General features: G+C 52.1%; 1 protein-coding gene across 5 annotated transcripts in view; it reads left to right on the forward strand.

The window, feature by feature from the left end:
• The window catches only part of SPTAN1 (spectrin alpha, non-erythrocytic 1), a 365,414-nt gene that overhangs the window by 43,309 nt on the left and 297,260 nt on the right, over positions 1-24,845 (forward strand). For all 5 annotated transcript variants that reach the window (XM_086948611.1, XM_086948613.1, XM_086948610.1 and 2 more), the window contains exons 2-3: positions 14,433-14,672; positions 16,596-16,721. In XM_086948611.1, coding sequence (XP_086804737.1) covers positions 14,436-14,672; positions 16,596-16,721 — 363 coding nt within the window. In that variant the 5' untranslated portion in view covers positions 14,433-14,435. The remainder of the gene's footprint in view (positions 1-14,432; positions 14,673-16,595; positions 16,722-24,845) is intronic.

Raw genomic sequence — 24,845 nt, forward strand, 5'->3', positions numbered from 1 at the left:
TGGGTGTCGTGTTTGCTCATTAGTATCTGTTTGTTGAGTGCTGTAGTGTTCTCTGCCTGGGAGTCTTGTTTGTTCATTAGTATCGGTATGTTGAGTGCTGTAGTGATATCTGCCTCGGTGTCGTCTTTGCTCATTAGTATCGGTATGTTGAGTGCTTTAGTGTTCTCCGCCTGGGTGTCGTGTTTGCTCATTAGTATCGGTATGTTGAGTGCTGTAGTGTTCTCTGCCTGGGTGTCGTGTTTGCTCATTAGTATCGGTATGTTGAGCGCTGTAGTGTTCTCCGCCTGGGAGCCATGTTTGGTTATTAGTATTGGTGGGTTGAGGATTCGACAGTTCTCTGCCGGAGAGCCTTTTTTTTGTCATTAGTATCAGTATGTTGATCTCTATACTTAGTTTTTTCCCCTCTATTTTACAGAGTTTTATATAGCGAGAACTTGACCCGAATCTGGTATCAGAGCGCTTTACAGGAGCACTGGTTGCATTACATGAGGACACATTCATTTTTGTTAGGCATGGGGAGATTAAGTGATTTGTCCAGAATCACATGATGATCAGCATCATTGCAGAGACTCAAATCCAGTTCCCCATATTCAAGGTCAACCACACCTAGCCGTTAGGCCAACTCCTCTCCCCGTGTGAATGATGTGGTGTCCTCTGCCTGGGAGTCTTGTTTATTCGTTATTGTTAGTATGTTGAACATTGCACTCTTCTATGCCTGGAAGTCTTGTGTGTATCATTGTGTATCATTATGTTGAATCTGTGGCAGTGGTACCACACCATGCTTTAGTAAGTAAGTAAGTAACCAAAGCTTTATTCGATAAAATTATATCATAAAAGCAACACATTACATCATTAAAAGCAGTTTAGCAACAGTCAATACAAAATATCCAACATATTCATCATTGAGAATTAGAAAACATCTTAAAAATGACAAAGTAGCGAGGGAACATATTACTGGATCAGCAATTTTTTCGCAGTTCTTATACGCCAAGCCCAGCCTAAAAATGTTGCCATACAAGAGGCAAAAAAGGGTCTTGCATCTGTGCGCAGTATGCGTAAGGCTTCCAGATGAGAGCGGGTTCCCAAGCTCCTACAAAGGGGCTTCAACCACCTCCGTCTAGGCGCTGCGTAAACGCTACACTCAAATAGCAAGTGGGCAGCAGACTCTACCCTTGAGTCGCAGAAGGGGCAGTAAGGTACAGTTTGTAAGGGCGGTTTCCATGTTGAAGTAAACTGGCATAAAGGAAGCACCCCCACCCTGAATCTGAAGTACAAGGATCTGTCGCCTGAGTTATGGATAAAATCCAAATAGGGTTCCCTGTAAGGGATCTCCTTAGCTAACAGAAATTGGGCGACAGATTTACAATGGTTTGTGCTGCGTACTCTCTCGTTGTCCACCCATGACCAGTAAGCCTTCTTTAGTAATTGTTTTGAGGGTGCTGATTTGTTAACCCAAGCATCTCCCAAACCCAGCTTGTAGAGGAGCCTCTTAACCTCCCTAAGCCAAATAACCTTATGACAACCCGGAAGAGACGAAAGGTCGTTTAGTGCTTCTGCATAGCTGCAGAGTTCAGGAACATTCCAGATTCTGGACCATAATAACAGGGGGCGTAATTTGGCTTGGTCACATATTGGACGAGTGCCTGCATCTAGTAAAAGGGGGATTGTGGGGGTACTGTGGGGTAGGCTCATTAGATCTTTGTGAAAGTTGTTCTCAAGATGGGCCAAGGTGTCAACTCTCTGGATGCCCCACAGTTCGGCGCCATACAGTGCTGCACTCACAACCCTTGCCCTATAAATATCTAGGAGTGCCCCAATTGGTTTTAAAGATGAGGCACGCTGTTCTTCGAGCAAGGCACCTGCAACCCTCTTATGAGTCAAAAACACCTTTTGGTGGTGTGCCTTCCAACTCATGTTGTCGCTAAGGCGTATGCCCAGATAGTCAAATTCTTTGACTCTTTCGAGTGGAACAGAATCTAGAATGGGGGGGAACGACAGATTTCTTGGGGGGGTTGAGGACAAGAAATTTAGTCTTGCCTATATTTATAGCCAGACCTTTTGTGTCGCAGAAGGCCTTGAAACTAGAGAGCAATGATTGAATGCCTGCCGGTGTTTTCGAAATTAGAAGGGTGTCATCCGCGAATAGGAGCGTCGGGATTTTCTTACCAGCCAGGGTGGGTGCGTCTGATGGATGCTGAAGAAGGTGCTCCACCACTCCATTAACATAAAGAGAAAACAGAGTGGGGGCAAGCACACACCCCTGGCGGACGCCCCTATCGACAGGGATACGAGGTGTTTTCTCCCCCTGGATACCCCATCTAATTTGGGCAAAGTTGCTATCATGAAATTTTTTTTTTTTTTTTTTTTTTTTTAAAACCTTTATTAAGCTCTTTGCACAGTACAAATACGGGCCTACAACCATCCGGCCGGCCACCACACTTCTGAAGCTTATTAGCAAAGGATATGTCCACTCGGTAGCACGGCAGCACAGAAAAGCATACGATCCTTGTTACATTAAATCTACGTGCTCCGAGTGGCAGGAGACAGTGAGGTTAATTTTATAATTTTATATATAAGGAGAGACAGAAGTCAATACGGATCAGTGCACAGTACAGACAATCGCATGATGAATGGGTAACGGCGAGCAGGAGAGACTACTAGCACTAAGCACATCTAAAATGGCGGCACGATACTGCAACTTCAGGATAGGACTACGCCGCAAGACGTGTCACCCAACCACTGCCCATCTAACACCAGTACCCACCACTGACCCTAAGAAAACAAAGAAAGAGCGATAAAAGAAAAAGAAGGCACCATAGAAATAAAAACATATCAATGAGGACCCCCCACCCTACACGCATGCCGAGGCTATGGCCTACCCCCCCCCCAAGCTACGTGTCTGTCGCCCCAGAAGAACCCGAAATATAGAGATAAGAGAAAGAAGAGAAAAGGACCAGAAAATCACAGTTGAACCCAGGGAGAAAGGAAGAGTGCAATACCCTATTACTCCCAGGAAAGGAAAAGAGAGGACCGGAGGAGGGCCTACTAAGCATTTTCAGTCCGATGAACATATGAGTCCCCGGCCACCCTTACCCCGACTCCAAGACCAATACAATACCAACGTTTAAATCCCCGGCAGTCCATCAGCGTCCCAGCAACAGAAGAGAGACAGTCCTAACCCAAGAGGGTGCAGCCTCACCCCTGGCCCCTGCGGTGCGGTGGAACGGCACAGTCCGGCTGCACAACAAATCTCATAGAAGGTGGAAACAAACAAAGGGACCACTGCGAAGTAAAGGATCGATCTCCAAAGTCCGTTTCGGTCGTCGCAGAGTGGTCCACCGTCGTGGCAGATGATCCATAGCAAGGCAGCAGTCCACCAAAGGCAGCTAGTCCACACGGCAGCGATCGAAAGGGCCTGTCCCCAGCATCCGACCAGTCCAGTGCCGTGGAGTCCCAAACTGTATAGTGTAAAGCAGCGCAGTGCAGCGAGTCACCCACAACAATCCAGCTAGACGGTGGCGACATGGGTCCACCACAATAGGCAGAGCCGCCAGCGGTTCCCACGGAAAGTCCAGGACATGGCCCCCAGTTGCATTTATCAAGTCGACGCGATAATGTAGGAGTTTCCACACTGCCCACACGTGACTCCGGCAAAGTCGGGGCGGCCACTAGGTCCAGGTCTGCCGGCTCCCCCGTGCATAGCCGCCCAGTCGGTTCCTCACGACCGGGCACAGGATATGGCGAAGCGCCCCGCAGGCGGACGCAGGCTCGATCAACGGGGGGCAGGGCGAGACCACCGGTGTCCAGTCGACCTCTCAGGTCCCGAGCTGCGGAGCGGACATCTGCCCGCAAAGCGGTTAGGGCGTCGTGAAGGACCCTTAGGCTCAGGGGCAGATCAGGAGAAAGGGACGGCTCAGTGCCAGGACCACGGAGCTCCCGATCGTGTGCCAGTACTTGGGCCCCCCTGCCAGCACCGTTCCCCGGCTGCCCGGAATGCCCACGGCGTCTCGACTCACACAGCCGTAACTCAGGGGCAAAGGCTGCACCCTCCATAGCAGCACCTTCCCGGCTGTAGCGTGAGGCAGAGGATTGCAATGACAACAGGATCCTGCCGTGTCCGCAACAGCTAGCTGAAGAGCACCCGGCTCAAGATGGCCCCCGGGGAAGTCGTCGGAAGATGAAGGCGAACACAGAAGCCAGGAGCGGATACAATGTATCTCTGATCGCAGCGATACCAGTTCCGCGTGTTGTGGGAGCAGATGCAACAGTGTAGCGGAAGGCTCGTTGATGCCACAATTCACCGCCAAACTGCTCCGATCCGCCGTCTACGGCCAATGCTTCACTCCGTCGGGGGCAGCCGTCCTCGGAGACAAAGGACTGGACGCCATCCAGGCACGCCGGGAACAAGCTGGGGCGTTTTTGCACTTCTGCTGAGTGTAGAACGACGGGAATCACCCCGTCAGGCGCAGCGCCGCCTCCCGTGTCCGATGCCTCAGAGAGAGTGCACCGTGAGCTCCAGGATTTTGAGCGGCTCGGACAAGAGGGAGACGGATCAGCGGAGCTGAGGGTTCAGGCGGCCATCTTAGTCGCCGGCTAGGCTCCTCCTCCTATCATGAAATTTTTGAAGCAAGGCCAGCAGATATGGGGGCAGACCTAACCCATCGAGGACATTCCACAGTAATGCTCGTGGTACCAGGTCGAAGGCTGTTCGCAAGTCAATAAAGACTAGATATAAACTGCCCCCTCCCAGCACCACCACTTTCCAATAGATCATTAGAAGGCGAAATGTCTGCTCGATTGTACCTGTCCCTGTTCTAAAACCTGCTTGAAAGTCTGACAGGATCTGGTTTTCATCAGCCCACTGGATAATCCTGCCCAGTACCACTTTACCCGCTACCTTTTGGGTTGAGTCCAATAAACTAATGGGACGATAATTTGCTGGGTCGTCCCTACAGCCTTTCTTAAAAATAGGGACAACCTCAGCACCCCTCCATGAGTCCGGGAACGAGCCTCCCAACAAAACCTCATTTAGAAGAGAAGCGATTAATCTACTCCAAATAGAAGGGTGGTTCTTTATCAAATCCCCCGGAATCCCATCAGGACCTGCTGCCTTGTTTGGTACAATGCACTTAATTGCTCTCTCTACTTCCAGGCTAGTGAATAAACCATCATGACATGGGAGGTCGGCCGTGGGGCTGGGTGGTGGACCCAAAGGTGGCTGAGCTAGGTGAGATGCCCCTAAAGGAGCAGAGTATAGTTTCGAGAAGTGGGCAAGCCAAACATCACCAGGGATATTACAAGTTAGCTGCTGTTCAATAGGCTTTTCCCTGGCTCTTAGTAGATCCCAAAACCCCTTAGCATCTTTCCTAGTACTTGCCTCTACTAGCTCCCCCCAGAAATTGGAATCATGAGCCTCTTTGGCCTCAGTCACAGATTTTTTGTAGAGTTTCCTTGCGGTCTTGATGTTAGCTGGGTCTTTGGTCTTTAGTGCAGAGATAAGTTCCCTCTTAGATGCTCGACATTTGGCAGAGTACCACTTATCTCTCGCCTTTGAAGCACCTTTCGAGGCAACCCTAGAGGTGGGTTGGTGGACAATAAACAAGTCACTCAATGCCCCTATAGTCTCTGTAAATAATGGTAAGACCTTTTTGCTGGTAGGACTTAAGGCATCGAGCCAAGGCTCCACCCCTGTCAAAATAGTCCCGGCTTGCGCCATCCTTGCTTCGTCTGCTGAAACTTTGGCCCACTTTAGGCGCCTGCCGCAGTTTGTAGGGACGATTTCATGTGAAGCTTTCCACTTATGATCGGATGTGCCTTGGTTTCCAGCCTGCCAAGGAAGGGCGATGGTTAACGAGAGGGGGTTGTGTTCGCTGTCACACGTCTCTATGACCTCCATGTCTTGGTGAAGTGACCAAAGATTATAGTTGAGCATGGTAAAGTCAATTCTGGAGGAGTGGCCCGGCCTGTTATATGTATGAGCACCCATAAGATCAGATTTGGAGCGGCCATTTGTTGGTCTCAGGTTGTGCTCCATACAAAGAGCATTAATATCTATTGCACTTTGTGTCCATTTAGGGATCGGATCGAGGGTCAGGATAGGGATGCCTCTCCTAGTGTCCTCTTCAAAGGTATCCAAAATGTCTTTCCTGGCCAATGGCTCAAAACAGCAGTTGAAGTCTCCTGCAAGAAGAACGTAAGAGTCAGTATTGCAGGCAGATAGATTGCTGCTTAGGCCTGTTGAAGTTAGACGTGATGCCCCACCTCTGGCGCCCCTCAGATAGAGGTTGAATATTTCCAAGTTTCTTCCCCCTTTACAGTGTATCGATATCCACTGGAGATCCGGTGATTGGGTGGACCTTTCGTTTACACTAAGACCTAGCGCTATACTGACCCATATGAGAAGTCCGCCAGACGGGCGACCTTTGGAACCTTGTTGTTGAATAGCCGGGACAAAGTAGGTTGAAAAGCCTACTCTGTGTCTGTGTTCTTGGCACCAGGTTTCCTGTAGGAGGCAGATGTTATAGGGTTCTAGGAAAGAATTCCATTCAGGAATGTCAAAGTTGCGTCCGAGCCCTGCCACATTCCAACTTAGAATCTTTAGTGAGGGTTCGCCAGGAATGGAATGCTTGGAGGAATAGGTGGGCGAGAGAGGTTTGGTCACAACCAGCCTAGAAGACCTTAGAGATGGCTCGATCTGCTGGTGATTCGGGACCACAGCTGTACCGGACAGATTAGTCCCTGCTACTTCAATAGGATTGGGTGAAAGGGGAATCAAACAAGGTGAGTCTGACCATTCTTCCACTCCACAATGGTCTAGAATATTGGGTATGGTTGACCCCCCATCAATAGGCAAAATGTTAGGTGGCCCTGCTGGGCCTGCTGGGTGATCGAGAGCTAAGCGTGCAGTTTGACCTGGAGCCTGTGATGGCATTATTTTTCTCAGTTGCTGTTGGGCCGGTTGCATAGAAAGTCAATCTACCTCCTCTAGGCTGCCAAATCTATTGTAGGTTGAGAGGCCATTCCAATGTAGGAGGATATCCTTGTGACTCTGGGGATGGCTCATCCATGGACGATGTTGAACCAATGTCCAGTCATCCACCTGGTTGTGTCTTGGTCGAGGAGGGTAAAAGAAGGACAGTGGCCTGGGTATGACAGGGGACGACTCGTCGCTGCTTGGCCAGGAACAGATATGGTGCGCCGTGTGAGGATCCTCGAAGGTCACCACTATACAGTCCCCAGGACTGGTTTTCTTCGTTGGACCCACCCAGGGAGTTCTACGAACCATCAGGACTCGACTTCTTCGGCCATTAGGAATCGGTCTGTTCACGTTGAGCCAATGCATTATCTGGTTTTTCAGGGACCAGTGGTTCTCGTATTGGCCGCTGCCGATCTTAGGGACACCCGTCAGCACAACCACATAGTCATTGGCCTCTGGGGGAAGGTCAATATAACCCCCCCTGAAGTTGTCCTTTACAGGGGGGCCCTGAGTTTCGCTAGGGTTGGGTCTGGAAAGAACTTCAGATTTAGGATTTTCTGGTTGGCGCGTGGAACTCCGTTTAGGAACCTGGGGTTTAGTAGTAGCGGGAGCATAGTCCACAGCCACAGTCCTTGGTTTAGCGACCGGCCTTGCAGTAGGTGGTGCTGGGATGGGAGGTTGCAGGACTTGGGATACAGGAGCTGGTGGTATTTGGTTAGCTGCACTGGGGCCCTGTTTTTCAAGACTTCTCAGGCCGAGAGTGGCCAGAGCAATAATGCTCTTTTCCATCTCGAGTAGGTTGTTTTCGATCCTTGACAATCTGAGGTCAAGGGGTGAGAGAAGTTTTTTGAGGGTTTCCCAAACCAGGTCTATGAATTCCTTGTTGTTCTTATCCAGCCCCTCTGCCTGTGGGCCCTCATCCTCTGAAATGGTAGTAGGGGGAATAGCTGGGCCCTCTCCGCTACCCTCAGATAGTGGCTGTGTACTCGGAGTGCGCTCTGCTATAACATTAATTGCTGGGACATTAGTCACTGCCAGTTGTTGAGAAACTGCAATTTTTGCCTTTTTGCGAAAGTAAGCAGAGCGAGAATGGCGTTTTCTTTTTGGTTGTTTGCCACTAGCGCTGGTAGTGGTCGAAGATCTCTGAGGAAGTGGGTTAAGGGTAGGGTTCTGAACACGAGAAGCGGTGGGCAGATTTGCCTCATCTATGTTAGAAGGTTGTACTGGAGTTGAGGGAAGGATAGCAGGGATCGGGGACTGATGGACATCGGCCTGAGTAACTACACAATGGGGGCGGACAGGACGCTCCGGAGTAACCGAAGCAGCTATGTGGCCTGGGGAGGATTTTTTTGAAAGTGCGATGACTTGAGACAGCCTTCTAGCAGCTACCAATTCTAAAGAAACCCGGGTTTGGAGTTTGGATATCTCTTCGTCTATAGCTATATTAGTGCGGGTGATAAAATCATCCATAGGGCCACTAATTTGTGGCCCACCTTTAGAAGCCTTGCTACGTGTTACCCTGGTACTCATAGCGCTTAACACAAGAGGACAAACGTTGATCAGGCGGGCAGAGTGGGATTGTATGGATAATTGTTTGCCTTTATGGGCTTAGTAAGGGTTATGGTAATAATAAACGACAGAGGGTGGGCCAGTCCAGTCCGCTCAGTCCTCGAACGGCCTCAAACGGCCCGCTCTTAGCCTGGTCTTCGCCCCGAGCTGCGTCCCGCGCTGCGGGAGTCAAGTAAATTGATATAGGGGCGTGGTGGGGAGGGGGGCGGGCCAGCGGGTAGAGCAGACCGGATGCTGTCTCCGTGGTCTCGCAGGGACTCCTGGTTGCTGGAGTCCCTGCACGCTCGCAGCCCCGCCGAGCCTCTCGCCCTTACCTCTGCCTTCCTGGTCCTGGTCCTGCTGCCGATGGAGAGTGGTCAGCGCACTCCCGTGCGACGCGACACCTGCAAAGCGGGTGCGACGAGGAGTAGGTCTGAAACTGGCCTCTGTGGTCAGGAACGTCTCTGCTACGCCTCTAGCCCACAAGGTAAATGCCCCAACAGGTGGTGGAGAGAGTCACTTTTAGTAACACAGGGAAGGCGGGGGGCGGGCCAGCGGGGAGAGCGGACCGGATGCTGTCTCCGTGGTCCCATAGGGACTCCTGGTTGCTGGAGTCCCTGCACGCTCGCAGCCCCGCCGAGCCTCTCGCCCTTACCTCTGCCTTCCTGGTCCTGGTCCTGCTGCCGATGGAGAGTGGTCAGCGCACTCCCGTGCGACGCGGCACCCGCGAAGCGGGTGCGGCGAGGAGTAGGTCTGAAACTGGCCTCTGTGGTCAGGAACGTCTCTGCTACGCCTCTAGCCCACAAGGTAAATGCCCCCCATGCTTTAGTAGTGAATCTGTGACACCACACTGTGCTCTAGTAGTAAATCTGTGGTACCACACCATGCTTTAGTAGTGAATCTGTGACACCACACTGTGCTCTAGTAGTAAATCTGTGGTACCACACCATGCTTTAGTAGTGAATCTGTGACACCACACTGTGCTCTAGTAGTAAATCTGTGGTACCACACCGTGCTTTAGTAGTGGATCTGTGGTACCACACTATGCTTTAGTAGTGAATCTGTGGTACCACACCATGCTTTAGTAGTGAATCTGTGACACCACACTGTGCTTTAGTAGTGAATCTGTGGCAGTGGTACCACACCGTACTTTAGTAGTGGGTCTGTGGTACCACACTATGCTTTAGTAGTGAATCTGTGACACCACACTGTGCTTTAGTAGTGAATCTGTGGCTTTGGTACCACACCGTACTTTAGTAGTGGATCTGTGGTACCACACCATGCTTTAGTAGTGAATCTGTGACACCACACTGTGCTTTAGTAGTGAATTTGTGGCAGTGGTACCACACCGTGCCTTAGTAGTGGATCTGTGGTACCACACCATGCTTTAGTAGTGAATCTGTGACACCACACTGTGCTTTGGTAGTAAATCTGTGGTACCACACCGTGCTTTAGTAGTGAATCTGTGACACCACACTGTGCTTTAGTAGTAAATCTGTGGTACCACACCATGCTTTAGTAGTGAATCTGTGACACCACACTGTGCTTTAGTAGTGAATTTGTGGCAGTGGTACCACACCGTGCCTTAGTAGTGGATCTGTGGTACCACACCATGCTTTAGTAGTGAATCTGTGACACCACACTGTGCTTTAGTAGTAAATCTGTGGTACCACACCATGCTTTAGTAGTGAATCTGTGACACCACACTGTGCTTTAGTAGTAAATCTGTGGTACCACACCATGCTTTAGTAGTGAATCTGTGACACCACACTGTGCTTTAGTAGTGAATCTGTGGCAGTGGTACCACACCGTGCCTTAGTAGTGGATCTGTGGTACCACACCATGCTTTAGTAGTGAATCTGTGACACCACACTGTGCTTTAGTAGTGAATCTGTGGCAGTGGTACCACACCGTGCCTTAGTAGTGAATCTGTGACACCGCACTGTGCTTTAGTAGTGAATCTGTGGCAGTGGTACCACACCGTGCTTTAGTAGTGGATCTGTGGTACCACACCATGCTTTAGTAGTGAATCTGTGACACCACACTGTGCTTTAGTAGTGAATCTGTGGCAGTGGTTCCACACCGTACTTTAGTAGTGGATCTGTGGTACCACACTATGCTTTAGTAGTGAATCTGTGACACCACACTGTGCTTTAGTAGTGAATCTGTGGCAGTGGTACCACACCGTGCTTTAGTAGTGGATCTGTGGTACCACACCATGCTTTAGTAGTGAATCTGTGACACCACACTGTGCTTTAGTAGTGAATCTGTGGCAGTGGTACCACACCGTGCTTTAGTAGTGGATCTGTGGTACCACACTATGCTTTAGTAGTGAATCTGTGACACCACACTGTGCTTTAGTAGTGAATCTGTGGCAGTGGTACCACACCGTGCTTTAGTAGTGGATCTGTGGTACCACACCATGCTTTAGTAGTGAATCTGTGACACCACACTGTACTTTAGTAGTGAATCTGTGGCAGTGGTACCACACCGTGCTTTAGTAGTGGATCTGTGGTACCACACTATGCTTTAGTAGTGAATCTGTGGCAGTGGTACCACACCGTAATTTAGTAGTGGATCTGTGGTACCACACCATGCTTTAGTAGTGAATTTGTGACACCACACTGTGCTTTAGTAGTGAATCTGTGGCAGTGGTACCACACCGTGCTTTAGTAGTGGATCTGTGGTACCACACCATGCTTTAGTAGTGAATCTGTGACACCACACTGTGCTTTAGTAGTAAATCTGTGGTACCACACCATGCTTTAGTAGTGAATCTGTGACACCACACTGTGCTTTAGTAGTGAATCTGTGGCAGTGGTACCACACCGTGCCTTAGTAGTGGATCTGTCGTACCACACCATGCTTTAGTAGTGACTCTGTGACACCACACTGTGCTTTAGTAGTAAATCTGTGGTACCACACCATGCTTTAGTAGTGAATCTGTGACACCACACTGTGCTTTAGTAGTAAATCTGTGGTACCACATCATGCTTTAGTAGTGAATCTGTGACACCACACTGTGCTTTAGTAGTGAATCTGTGGCAGTGGTACCACACCGTGCCTTAGTAGTGAATCTGTGACACCGCACTGTGCTTTAGTAGTGAATCTGTGGCAGTGGTACCACACCGTGCTTTAGTAGTGGATCTGTGGTACCACACCATGCTTTAGTAGTGAATCTGTGACACCACACTGTGCTTTAGTAGTGAATCTGTGGCAGTGGTACCACACCGTACTTTAGTAGTGGATCTGTGGTACCACACCATGCTTTAGTAGTGAATTTGTGACACCACACTGTGCTTTAGTAGTGAATCTGTGGCAGTGGTACCACACCGTGCTTTAGTAGTGGATCTGTGGTACCACACCATGCTTTAGTAGTGAATCTGTGACACCACACTGTGCTTTAGTAGTGAATCTGTGGCAGTGGTACCACACCGTACTTTAGTAGTGGATCTGTGGTACCACACTATGCTTTAGTAGTGAATCTGTGACACCACACTGTGCTTTAGTAGTGAATCTGTGGCAGTGGTACCACACCGTGCTTTAGTAGTGGATCTGTGGTACCACACCATGCTTTAGTAGTGAATCTGTGACACCACACTGTGCTTTAGTAGTGAATCTGTGGCAGTGGTACCACACCGTACTTTAGTAGTGGATCTGTGGTACCACACTATGCTTTAGTAGTGAATCTGTGACACCACACTGTGCTTTAGTAGTGAATCTGTGGCAGTGGTACCACACCGTGCTTTAGTAGTGGATCTGTGGTACCACACCATGCTTTAGTAGTGAATCTGTGACACCACACTGTGCTTTAGTAGTGAATCTGTGGCAGTGGTACCACACCGTACTTTAGTAGTGGATCTGTGGTACCACACTATACTTTAGTAGTGAATCTGTGACACCACACTGTGCTTTAGTAGTGAATCTGTGGCAGTGGTACCACACCGTGCTTTAGTAGTGGATCTGTGGTACCACACCATGCTTTAGTAGTGAATCTGTGACACCACACTGTGCTTTAGTAGTGAATCTGTGGCAGTGGTACCACACCGTACTTTAGTAGTGGATCTGTGGTACCACACTATGCTTTAGTAGTGAATCTGTGACACCACACTGTGCTTTAGTAGTAAATCTGTGGTACCACACCATGCTTTAGTAGTGAATCTGTGACACCACACTGTGCTTTAGTAGTAAATCTGTGGTACCACACCATGCTTTAGTAGTGAATCTGTGACACCACACTGTGCTTTAGTAGTGAATCTGTGGCCGTGGTACCACACCGTGCTTTAGTAGTGAATCTGTAGCTATGATAACACCCTGTGCTTTAGTAGTGTATCTGTGGTACTACACTGTGCTTTTGTAGTGGATCTGTGTACCACAGCGAGCTTTAGTAATGAATCTGTGGCAGTGGTATCACACCGTGCTTTAGTAGTCGAACTGTGGCAATGGTACCACACCGTGCTTTAGTAGTGGGCAGTGGTACAGCACCCTGCTTTAGTAGTGGACAGTGGTACTGCACTGTGCTTTTGTAGTGGATCTGTGACTGACTGTTCCTAAGAGCACCACCCACACATACACACACTCCTGCTGCATGGCCGTGGCACTTTTCCTACACTGGAATGTGAAACGCTTGGATTTTTCAGTGACGTAACATTGATGCTGTCCCAGCACCTCTGGGTGGGAGTGAACCAGTTGGATTAGTGTGCAGCCGCGCTTTGGGTGTGTTAATAGACAGTAACGCCCGATGTTTCAGCGAAGGTTGTGGTGACTCAGAGCATGTCTACTTCCTGCACAAGATGTACCGTCTCTTTCTGTTGTGGCTCTAGGCCTCCGGCTTCTCTGTCCCCACAGCCTTCTGTCCCTAGTCTACCCATTACCAAAGACCTCTGACCCTACAGGCCCAGAGTCCTCCCTCTCACCGCAGCCCCCTGTCCCTAGTCTACCGGTCACCACAGACCAGATCCTGCAGGCCCTGAGTCCGCCCTCTGTCCGCACAGCCACCAAGGTCTCTTTGTCACCACAGCCCTCTGTCCTTAGTCTACCTACCACCACATTCCCCTGTCTCCACAGCACATAATGCCTCCCACTCACTGGAGCCCTCTGTCTCTAGTCTACCGGTCACCGTAGACCTCTGACCCTACTGGCCGAGTCCTCCCTCTCACCGCAGCCCTCTGTCCCTAGTTTACTGGTCCCCACAGACCTCTGACCCCGCCAGATCTGTCCTCCCTCACCGCAGCCCTCTGTCCGCACAGACACCAAGGTTTCCTTGTCACCACAGCCCTCTGTCCCCACAGCACATAATGCCTCCTCTCACCGCAGCCCTCTGTCCCTAGTCTACCGGTCACCATAGACCTCTGAACCTACTGGCTGAGTCTCCCTCTCACCGCAGCCCTCTGTCCCTAGTCTACCAGTCACCACAGACCTCTGACCCTACAGGCCTGAGTCCTGCCTCTCACCTCAGCCCTTTGTCCCTAGTCTGCCGGTCACCACAGACCTCTCACCCTACAGGCCCGAGTCCTCCCTCTCACTGCAGCCCTCTATCCCTATTCTACCGGTCACCACATCATACCTCTGACCCTACAAACCCGAATCCTGCCTCTCACTCCAGCCCTCTGTCCCTAGTCTGCCGGTTACCACAGACCTCTGACCCTACAGGCCTGAGTCCTCCCTCTCACCGCAGCCCTCTGTCCCAACAGCACATAAGGCCTCCCTATCACTGGAGCCCTAGGGCCACCAGGCCTCGCTGTCACTAGAGCCCACGAGTCCCGTAGACCACCTGTCCTTGCGTGCCCTCAGCTCGCAAGTCCACGTGTCCCACGGACCACCCTGCCTTGCCCGAAGAGGAAAGCGACTCGTACTCCTCAGCACAAGGCTTATTCATGGAGGTCTAATGGTTTTCTCTGTTTTGCAGAAAATGGATTCGAGTGGTGTGAAGGTGCTGGAGACAGCCGAGGACATCCAAGACCGGCGCCAGCAGGTCCTGGACCGCTACATGCGCTTCAAGGAGCTTTCCACTCTCAGGCGGCAGAAGCTTGAAGACTCTTATCGCTTCCAGTTCTTCCAGCGAGATGCAGACGAGCTGGAGAAATGGATTCAGGAGAAGCTGCAGATCGCATCCGACGAGAGCTACAAGGACCCCACCAACCTGCAGGTGAGAGCCGCTTCCCCCAGACCCCACCAACCTGCAGGTGAGAGCCACTCCCCCCCTCCCCCCCCCCCCCCCTCCCCCCCAGACCCCATCGGCCTGCAGGGGAGATACACGACCCCCAGACCCCATCGACATGCAGGTGAGAGCCGCTCATCCCCCACCGACCTGCAGGTGAGAGAACCGCCCCCCCCCCTCCACCGACCTGCAGGTGAGAGCCTCTCCCCCCAGACCCCAGCGGCCTGCAGGTGATAGCTGCTCCCCCACCGATCTGCAGGTGAGAGCCGCACCCCCCAGACCCCACCGACCTGCAGGTGAGAGCCGCACCCCCCAGACCCCACCGACCTGCAGGTGAGAGCCCCCCCCCCCCCCCCCCCCCCCCAGATCCCACGGCCTGCAGGTGAGAGCTGCTCCCCCCATACCCCACCGACCTGCAGGTGAGAGCCGTGACCCCCACCGACCTGCACGTGAGAGCCGCACCCCCCAGACCCCACCGACCTGCAGGTGAGAGCCGCACCCCCCAGACCCCACCGACCTGCAGGTGAGAGCCGCCCACCCCAGACCCCACCGACCTGCAGGTGAGAGCCGCTCCCCCCCCCCACCCCCACCGACCTGCAGGTGAGAGCCTCTCCCCCCAGACCCCAGCGGCCTGCAGGTGATAGCTGCTCCCCCACCGACCTGCAGGTGAGAGCCGCTCCCCCCAAACCCCACTGACCTGCAGGTGAGAGCTGCTCCCCCCGCCCCCCTCGACCCCACCGACCTCCAGGTGAGTCCCTCCCCCCCAGAACCCAGCGGCCTGCAGGTGATAGCCGCCCCCCCCCCCAGACCCCACCGACCTTGCAGGTGAGAGCTGCTTCCCCCCCCTCCTCCCCCAGACCCCACCGACCTGCAGGTGAGAGCCGCTCCCCCCCAGAACCCACCGACCTGCAGGTGAGCGCCGCTCCCCCCCAGACCCCACCGACCTGGAGGTGAGAGTACCCCCCCCCCCTCCCCCAGATCCCACCGGCCTGCAGGTGAGAGCTGCTCCCCCCAGACCCCACCGACCTGCAGGTGAGAGCCGTGACCCCCCACCGACCTGCAGGTGAGAGCCGCACCCCCCAGACTCCACCGACCTGCAGGTGAGAGCCGCACCCCCCAGACCCCACCGACCTGCAGGTGAGAGCCGCCCACCCCAGACCCCACCGACCTGCAGGTGAGAGCCGCACCCCACAGACCCCACCGACCTGCAGGTGACAAACCCCCCCCACCCCCACTCAAACCCCACCGACCTGCAGGTCAGAGGTTACCTGTCCACATCCCCCAAGAAATAGACACTACCACACTGCAGGTGAAGGCTGGCATCGGATCTCCACACCCCATCTCATCACTTCTGCCATGATGAAATATGGACCGCCCACCCTTTACCTCCCCTCATCCCCCACAAAATGCAGACCACTTCAACCTTCAGACGAGTGCACCTCTCCTCAGCCTTCAAGAATAGGCTGCACCCCCCCCATACCCTCCCTCCCCCCTAGCGATTCAAACTACAAACACCTCATGAACATGCTGGTGAGACTCACGAGACCCTCCGTCCCCGCACGAATAGGACTCCACCAACCTATACCTGACTAACCGCTAAGTTCGACCTGAGTAACCTGTAGGTGAGGATTGAAGAATATGAACCTCTTACCACCATAAGCCCCGCTCCACTCTTGCCCCATCCCTCAACCTGCAGGCGAGGTAAGTTGGGTGAACATCGGTCAGTGCAGTAGCCTTCCTCCTTGTCCCCAAGACTTGGTGTGCCTATCCTGAGTGCTGCCGCCCTTATGTTGCTGGAGTACAGGGCAGAGGGCATTTAATGCGTCACTGCAGAGGATTGGGGGAGTTGCAGGGTTTCTTTAGTTGCAGCGAAGAAAAGAGCATGCTGATAACTCTTCTTGCCACATTCAGGGGAAGTTGCAGAAGCACCAGGCCTTCGAGGCGGAGGTTCAGGCCAACGCTGGAGCTATTGTGAAGCTGGACGAGACCGGGAACCTCATGATGTCCGAGGGCCACTTTGCATCGGAAACCATCCGGGTGAGTTTCGCTCTCCTGAGCAAAGTAGTTTGCTTCTTTATGGGCCAGGAGTGGCCAGCGCTTTTGCGATGCATCATTAGCTGCTGCTTAGTATGTGTAGCGCCCCCCTTCCCCTTGATGGTGTACCAAGGAGCTAGATGTAGGGTGGCAACTTTATGGCATCTGAAGTATTTGAGAAAGACTGGAAAATAGTTGTGGGGGTAGATGTAATATTAAGCAACGTTTATTCACATCTAAGTGTCTCGGCCACCAGAACTTCTCTCCCACAGCTCACCTCCTTCCACCTTGAAATATGCACCCCACAACATCATTCTTGTTCACTTTATGCATCTGAGCCGGAGATACCTGAACCCACTCGGAAGCTTCAGTACAGGAGCACTACCCATCATGGAGGGTGCGAAAGAGGGCCTTCATTGTTGGATGGCAGCACCACTGAGCATATCTTTTGTTGAAAAAGCGGAGAGGCCTGGAGATTAAAGTCCACCATGGGCATGCAGGCTGCCCAGACAGTGTCATCTACTCATGCTGCTTGGACATGTACATCAGGATAACCGTGACGCTGCCTGCATTGCGCCCTGTGCCCCGGGCTTGTTGTCTTGTCTTGATCCCCTGTGCCCCAGGCTTGGTGTCATGGCTTGGCCACATGTGCCCCGGGCTTGTGGCACTCCCGTGGTCCCCTGTACCCCAAGCTTGTGGTGCTACCTGGCTTATGTCCCCAGGAGCGAGGCGCTATCTGCCCCCAAGTGGCCTGAGCTCCTGGTTGCTTCTGTGTCCCCAGATCGTTGTGCTACCTGCCCATGTGCCCCTGAGTCATGAAACTGTTCCAAGCTGTGGGCAGTGTCTGTACATGTGCCCCAGTGTCAGGAGACTGTTCCTAGCTGTGAGCAGGGTCTTTCCATGTGCCCCAGAGTCAGGAGACTGTTCCTAGCTGTGAGCAGGGTCTTTCCATGTGCCCCAGAGTCAGGAGACTGTTCCATGCTGCGAGCAGGGTCCGTCCATGTGCCCCAGAGTCATGAGACTGTTCTATGCTGCGAGCAGGGTCTTTCCATGTGCCCCAGAGTCAGGAGACTGTTCCTAGCTGTGAGCAGGGTCTTTCCATGTGCCCCAGAGTCAGGAGACTGTTCCAAGCTGAGTGCAGGGTCTGTCCATGTGCCCCAGTGTCATGAGACTGTTCCAAGCTGAGTGCAGGGTCTGTCCATGTGCCCCAGTGTCATGAGACTGTTCCAAGCTGAGTGCAGGGTCTGTCCATGTGCTCCAGTGTCATGAGACTGTTCCTAGCTGAGTGCAGGGTCTGTCCATGTGCCCCAGTGTCATGAGACTCCACGCTGAGTGCAGGGTCTGTCCATGTGCCCCAGTGTCATGAGACTGTTCCAAGCTGAGTGCAGGGTCTGTCCATGTGCCCCAGTGTCATGAGACTGTTCCAAGCTGAGTGCAGGGTCTGTCCATGTGCTCCAGTGTCATGAGACTGTTCCAGGCTGCAAGCAGGGTGTGTCCATGTGCCCCAGAGTCATGAGACTGTTCCAAGCTGAGTGCAGGGTCTGTCCATGTGCCCCTGAGTCATGAGACTGTTCCAAGCTGAGTGCAGGGTCTGTCCATGTGCCCCAGTGTCATGAGACTGTTCCAAGCTGCGAGCAGGGTCTGTCCATGTGCCCCAGAGTCATGAGACTGTTCCAAGCTGCGAGCAGGGTCTGTCCATGTGCCCCAGAGTCATGAGACTGTTCCAAGCTGAGTGCAGGGTCTGTCCATGTGCCCCAGTGTCATGAGACTGTTCCAGGCTGCAAGCAGGGTGTGTCCATGTGCCCTTGAGCCATGAGACAGTACAAGCTGTGGGCAGTGTCTGTACATGTGCCCCAGAGTCATGAAACTGTTCCTAGCTGCGAGCAGGGTCTGTCCATGTGCCCCAGTGTCATGAGACTGTTCCAGGCTGCAAGCAGGGTGTGTCCATGTGCCCCTGAGTCATGAGAGTTTTCCAAGCTGTGAGCAGGGTCTGTTCATGTGCCCCAGTGTCATGAGACTTTTCAAGCTGTGGGCAGTGTCTGTCCATGTGCCCCAGAGTCATGAGACTGTTCCAGGCTGCAAGCAGGGTGTGTCCATGTGCCCCTGAGTCATGAGACTTTTCCAAGCTGTGGGCAGGGTCTGTCAATGTGCCCAAGAGTCATGAGACTAGTCCAAGCTGCGAGCAGGATCTGTCCATGTGCCCCAAGCTTCTTGCAGTGTCCATTTACCTACATTGACTCTTTGGTTTCTAAGTGCCTCGTGCTGCTTGTCCCGAAGCTACACACAGGACTTCAGATGGTGGCATGAAGTGACCTGGAGAACAGCAGAAGCCCTGTTCTCCTTTCCACTCCTCAGGGAAGGGAGGTTCAATTCTGTAAGAAGCTTTCTTGCTCCTCACCACCAATGCCCTCAGAGCGTCCTGCTTGGTCTACCACCCTCTGCTGTCGCCTGGGTGATGGTTTTGGCGGACACTCCTCGCACACTTCTTCTCCTGCCCGCATGTTACGGGTTGACAGAGTACGCCTGCTCCCCACCAGGGCACTCGAGATAGCTGCAGCTCCTCCCTTCACTTGCCTCATATCCACATCTATCCAGGGTTTTTGTTAACCACACCATTCCTCATAGGTGCTGGGCTTGGATCTGCCCTACCAACCCTAGCATGTAAAATTCAGGTTAGTGCTCTCTCCCAAGCTGTCATCGCTTGTTGCCACCACCTGGCCGGTCATTCGTGTTGGCTCCACCCGCTGTCACCTCTAGCTCACTCAGTGTTTCATGTTTGAAGTGCTGGGTTTTGCCACTTTTCCCTCGAAGCTAGAATTGGTAGTGTTTTCCTGTTGTATGATAACACCCTCCCACTTTAATGGGCTTTGTTTGTGCAGTGCTTGGTTCCCTTTATCTAAGGTGGTTGCTGGGTGTGGAGTCCTTGGTTTTGCAGCGTGACTCTTTCTGTATTCACTATAATGTACTTTATTCCGCCATCTAGTGGGTGGGTCCTTTTTATCTTTTTTTTTTTGTGTGCCCCAGGTGGGCGTCAACATACCGCCATTTGGTGTCCTTCGTGACGTCGACGTGCTTCCTCCGGAAGCTCCCACCTTTGTTCGCCATCTTCAGATTCTTTTTTCCGCCATTGGGTCTGGATCGTTGCCGAACAGTTCTAGAGTTTTGGAAGAGGAATCGAGAAAAATTGCTGAAATTCAAGTTTTCAGCTACACCGGACTATAGGTCAGGTAACCGGAACGACGAAGGAGAATGTTTACGGTCAAGATCTCAACGTTCTAAGGAGAATGCGCTCGCAAGGGGCTCCCTGAGCGCAGGGATGGACAAATCACTGTTCAAGCTTTGCACCAATTGCCAACACAACTACGCCCAGAAGAATCAACATTCAGTCTGCAACCTCTGCCTGCCGCTCGACCACAGCAGCGAAAACTGAAACGCCTGCTCTGCGTTTACACCCAAGACCCTCAGAGTAAGGGAGAGGCAGAGAAGGGTGAACCACAACATGCAGGGGCAGGGACCACCTCTATCGCTCCGAGACTTGGGTCTCTCCAGTGGAGAGAAGGACAACTTTGCCGAAGGACCGCACTGTTGAGGTCCATAAGAAGTCAAAGGAGGTAAGGGAGTCAGTCGTAGACCCTTAAAGACTTGAGCGACACTCGAAAAGCTGATGCTAAAGCCCCGAGTGACACTCATAGAAGTGAAGCTAAGTCCTCGAAGGGATCGTTGTTGCCGAAACACTCGACGAAGGCAACAGCAACCAGGGACAGTCAGCCGAGTGGATACTTCAAAAAGGACTCCCAATCGGCAAAAGCCCTCGAAAAACCAAGCTCGTCGAAGGTTGCCCTCGAAAAGGACACCTCGGCGCCGAGAAAAGAAGGGCTTTACGTAGACTGCCTCGAAGAGAAGCGCTCCAACACTCGACGCCGAACATGCCGCTGAGATGGAGAGGAAGAAGAGGAGGCTCGAGGGCGAAATGGCGAGCATCCAGCAGCGGAAAAAGGACTCAGACGAGAAGATGAGCCAATACACCATCCCACCGAAACCCGCGCTCAGTCGAAAGAGAGGACGGGGACTGTAGGAAGGTACATCCTGACTATGGTTGCCCCCAACTTTTTGCCCTGTGTTTTAGCTGGTTTTGGACATAGTCGACCTGGGACCCTGCCAATCAGGACCCCAGGCCTACTGCTCTCTCTTTAAAATGGATTCCATGTACCCTAGGTACATTTCCAATTGGTACTGGGCCACCCTATCAGACCCTGTAACTCAGGGCATGGGTGTACCCAGGGCTGCCAGGGGCTGCAGCATGTATTATGCCACCCCTGGCTGGCCTCCTAAATTTGACACAACTGGCTGCATGACAGCTGGGGCAAAGTCGTGTAATCACCCTTTGCTGTAGATATAGTATACCTATATCTAACCCTAAAATGGACACACAGATTCCTATCAGTCACTCCTATGGCAGGCCTTGACAATCCTGAAGGCAGAGTGCTTGGAATCGTGTGAGATGGTGCTCTGGCATGAGCTGAGCCTGTCTGCAGCTTGCGGAATCAAGTCCTAATAGCTGTTCCATGATATCGCATACCATATACTCTTAAGTGCATTATAATCCTCGCGGTTAAATGCTAACTTTGGTATTGCTTTATCAAAACATGTCGAGTAAGGTGTCATACGAATTGGAATACTAACCCCTCGCCAATTCTGGCGACGGGGTTAGCATTCCACCCTTCTAGAGTGACACGACATGTATGTAACTGTGAACCCCGGTTAAAGTTAAGCAAAGCCTCAGCTCCACAAAATGGATGCTGCCACCACAGACACGAGTCTGACCCCCTGCAGCTGGGAGTCCTCCCAGTGAGGGGAGCCTGGACAAAGGGTTTCCTGTCAGGGGCGGTGCTAGCACCGTCCCAGACATGGTTTTGTGTATCCTGGGTAGGCAGGGCTTTTCAGGAAGGTGACTGCTGAGTGGCACCCCGGTGCTCACTACGCATAGGCCAGTCAGAACCAGTTCCAGGGGCACACCAGCCCCTGGCCTGGGGAAGTCCGGCAGGGGAGAGGGGTGTAACCACCCCCCTCCTGGTCCCACCCATAGGCAGGACCTAGTCACCGGGTCAGCCCCCTTTTTTAGTATAAAGATAGGAGCGGGCCCCTGTTCAAATTAGATCATCTTTGGAATCAAGATACCACTTTCTTCGAAAGGACTTCACGATTTCTTCTTCAAGATTCTCCCTTGTGGCTAAGGAGTAGTCACCCTGCATCCGCAGGCACCATCCTAAAGAACACTGCGGTCTGCTGCAAGTCCTTCATCACGAATCCGACGACCCAGCTCGACGAGACCCGGCTTCCCTGGCACCTCTGACCTCTACTCACCTCTACAGCCAAGCTGAGAACCGTGAGTGCGACGAGACCTCAAGGGACCGACGATCGCCAAGACTGCACGACATCTTTACTGCAAGCCCACCGTGTCCTCCACTGGTGAGTGCTTTGGGGTCCGAGAAGCCCCAACCCTGCGCAGCTCCAGCACCCAAGGCCAGCCTCCCTGCATCTCCACGATCGGCGTGGGGCCCCTCTGCTGTTTGCTGTGCACCGCGTTGTTTGGCTACTAGCCGGCTGGCTTGTGGCCTTCTGAACGACGCCCGACGACATCTCTTCTGCTGGTCTGGTTGCTCCAGGCTGGCCCTTGCTTCCTTTTTCAAGAGAGGCACCCCGGACCCTCCTGGTCCACTCCAGACGCCATTTTAGGTCCACCGCGTGGGCTTGAATTTGCCAAGGCTTTGTTGCCCAATCCTGGGTCCAGCGACGCCGACAGCTTCTATCTTCGTGGGACAGCTCGATCCTCCATCCTGGTCGCCGACAACGCCTCCTGGTCCGTGAGATCTTCGAGCTCCAGCGTCACCCACTCACCTTGCCGAGGTGGCTACCATCCGGTGCCCTCCTGGTGCCCACTGACTACTGGCTAGTAGTCTCGAACTTGGTCCCCTCTGCTTTCAGGTGTCATCTATCTTCGAGATCCAGGCTTGGATCCAACTGAACTTTCTTCACTGGTCACCGGCCAGCATCTTTTCTTCCGGCTCCTGGTCCGTCTACGAGGATTCCCGACGTCTTTTCAGACCTATGCAGCTGCAGCCCCTGGGCTAGGTAACTTCGGCATTTCGGTGCCCCAGCATAGCCTCACTATCCAAGGGTCAGAATCTATCTTCGTTTTCTCCCTACCAGGTCGGGTTCGCCCGAGAACACTAACTTTCTATTTCCTAGCTACCATAGACTTTTGTCCGCATCTCGCGTGAGAGTGCACACACTGCACCCGAGTCCCCTAGGCCTCCTAGTCGTAATCTAACGATTCCCTAGTCAAGTCCTAGCGATTCCAAAAGCTATTAGTACTGTACTTACCTGCTAGGAATTTCACATTCCACTTTTAGAGTATATGGTTTTCCGTGCCCCTCGGGCATTTGTATATACTGTGCGAACGTAAGTATTTTTGTAAGAGTTTTGGTTTGTGCTTAGTACCCTGTCCTCATAAAGAGTACAGGGCTGTTGTGATCTTTAATAAATAACTGTTTATTTTCATAACACTTGTGTGGTGTCCTTTCACTGGGTATTCAAGGGGTATATGTGTGGTAAACAGCTGGCTTAACACGCCCTCTCGAGTCTTTAGCCTTAGACTGCTCGTATCCATGCTACTAGGATAGCTGGTCTATAAGGTTGACTTACAACCAATCATCAATAAGGGTTGCTGGACTGATACATAGTGGGCACTAGAATAGTGACCACTGCATATCAGGCCACCTTCTCACATTGGTGAGCAGCGGTTGGGATTTGAGCTTGCTGTTGTTTTACCACACGTATCCTAAGAATATCTTGTTGAAAGATCACATAAGTACTGTTAGGCACATATAACTAAAGCTTAGAATACTCTGAGTTCTACTGAACCAGCTGTTGTAGCTCCTCAAGGCTTAGCACACCTTGGCTGCAACTCTTAGCAAGGGATCAGTAGGTAAACACATAGTGTAGGTAGGTGCATCACTTACACCACACTAGAATCAGCATGTCAGACAAAGGAGGAAACACTGAGTCTCCCCTTGTGTCAGTGGACCTTCCACAGGTCACTTCTAAATATGCTGCTCTTAGCTTCCATGAGATGAGACAAGTGTGTACTCTCAGGAAACTAAAACAGGGGTCTAACCCCACCACTTCCTTTCTGATTGGTCTCTTAGAGGCTTATGATGCCAGTAGGGCTGGTAACCCAGACCCTTCTAATCCAGAAGGAAGTTTGCCCTCCTTACAGGGTCCCTTTGATATCCATCCCCTCCATGAGGCAGATGATGCTGAGGAGGAGGATGAGTTGTCTGGGGATGAGGCAGATAAGGGACAGGTAGAAGTCGGAAGACTAACCAGGTCCAACTTAAGCAGACATGAGATTGGTACTGGGGGACCCCTGGGCCCACTCTCAGGTCAGCTTAACATTGGGAATGGACGAGTTAGGTCTCTATCAAGAGGCTCTAACAGATCCTTTCGAACCAATGGCTCTCTCAACTCTTCTCACAGAGGAATGTCTTCCCCTAAGAGGAGAGTGTATGAAGCTGAAGAAAGGGCAATCAAACTGAGGATTGAAAGGGAAGAACTTGCCCTGGCCAAAGAGAGACTTGCCCTTGCTAGAGAGCAAGAATTATGTGGGCTATAGCCCACTGGTGGCAGCAATAATCCTAGCAATAGGGAAAGGAGTTTTGATAAAAAGCACCTGAATAAGATAGTGCCCCCCTTTAAAGAAGGGGATGACATCCACAAATGGATTACTGCTTTGGAGAGAGCCTGCACTGTGCAGGGTGTTCCCCAAAGTCAGTGGGCAGCTATCTTGTGGCTCTCCTTTGATGGTAAAGGTAGAGATAAGCTCCTCACCACAAGGGTGGAGGATGCTAACAATTACAAAATCTTGAAGAATGTACTGGTTGATGGGTTTGGTTTAACCACTGAACAATACAGGATGCTGTTCAGAGACACCCAGAAAACTCAGTCTCAAGATTGGACTGACTTTGTTGATTGTGCCACTAAGGCTTTTGAAGGCTGGCTACTGGGTAGTAAGGTTACTGATTTTAAGGGATTGTATAATCTAATTATGAGGGAGCAAATCTTAAA

Source organism: Lissotriton vulgaris, unplaced genomic scaffold (genome assembly GCF_964263255.1).
Source record: "Lissotriton vulgaris unplaced genomic scaffold, aLisVul1.2 SCAFFOLD_726, whole genome shotgun sequence".
In the NCBI taxonomy this organism is placed as follows: domain Eukaryota; kingdom Metazoa; phylum Chordata; class Amphibia; order Caudata; family Salamandridae; genus Lissotriton; species Lissotriton vulgaris.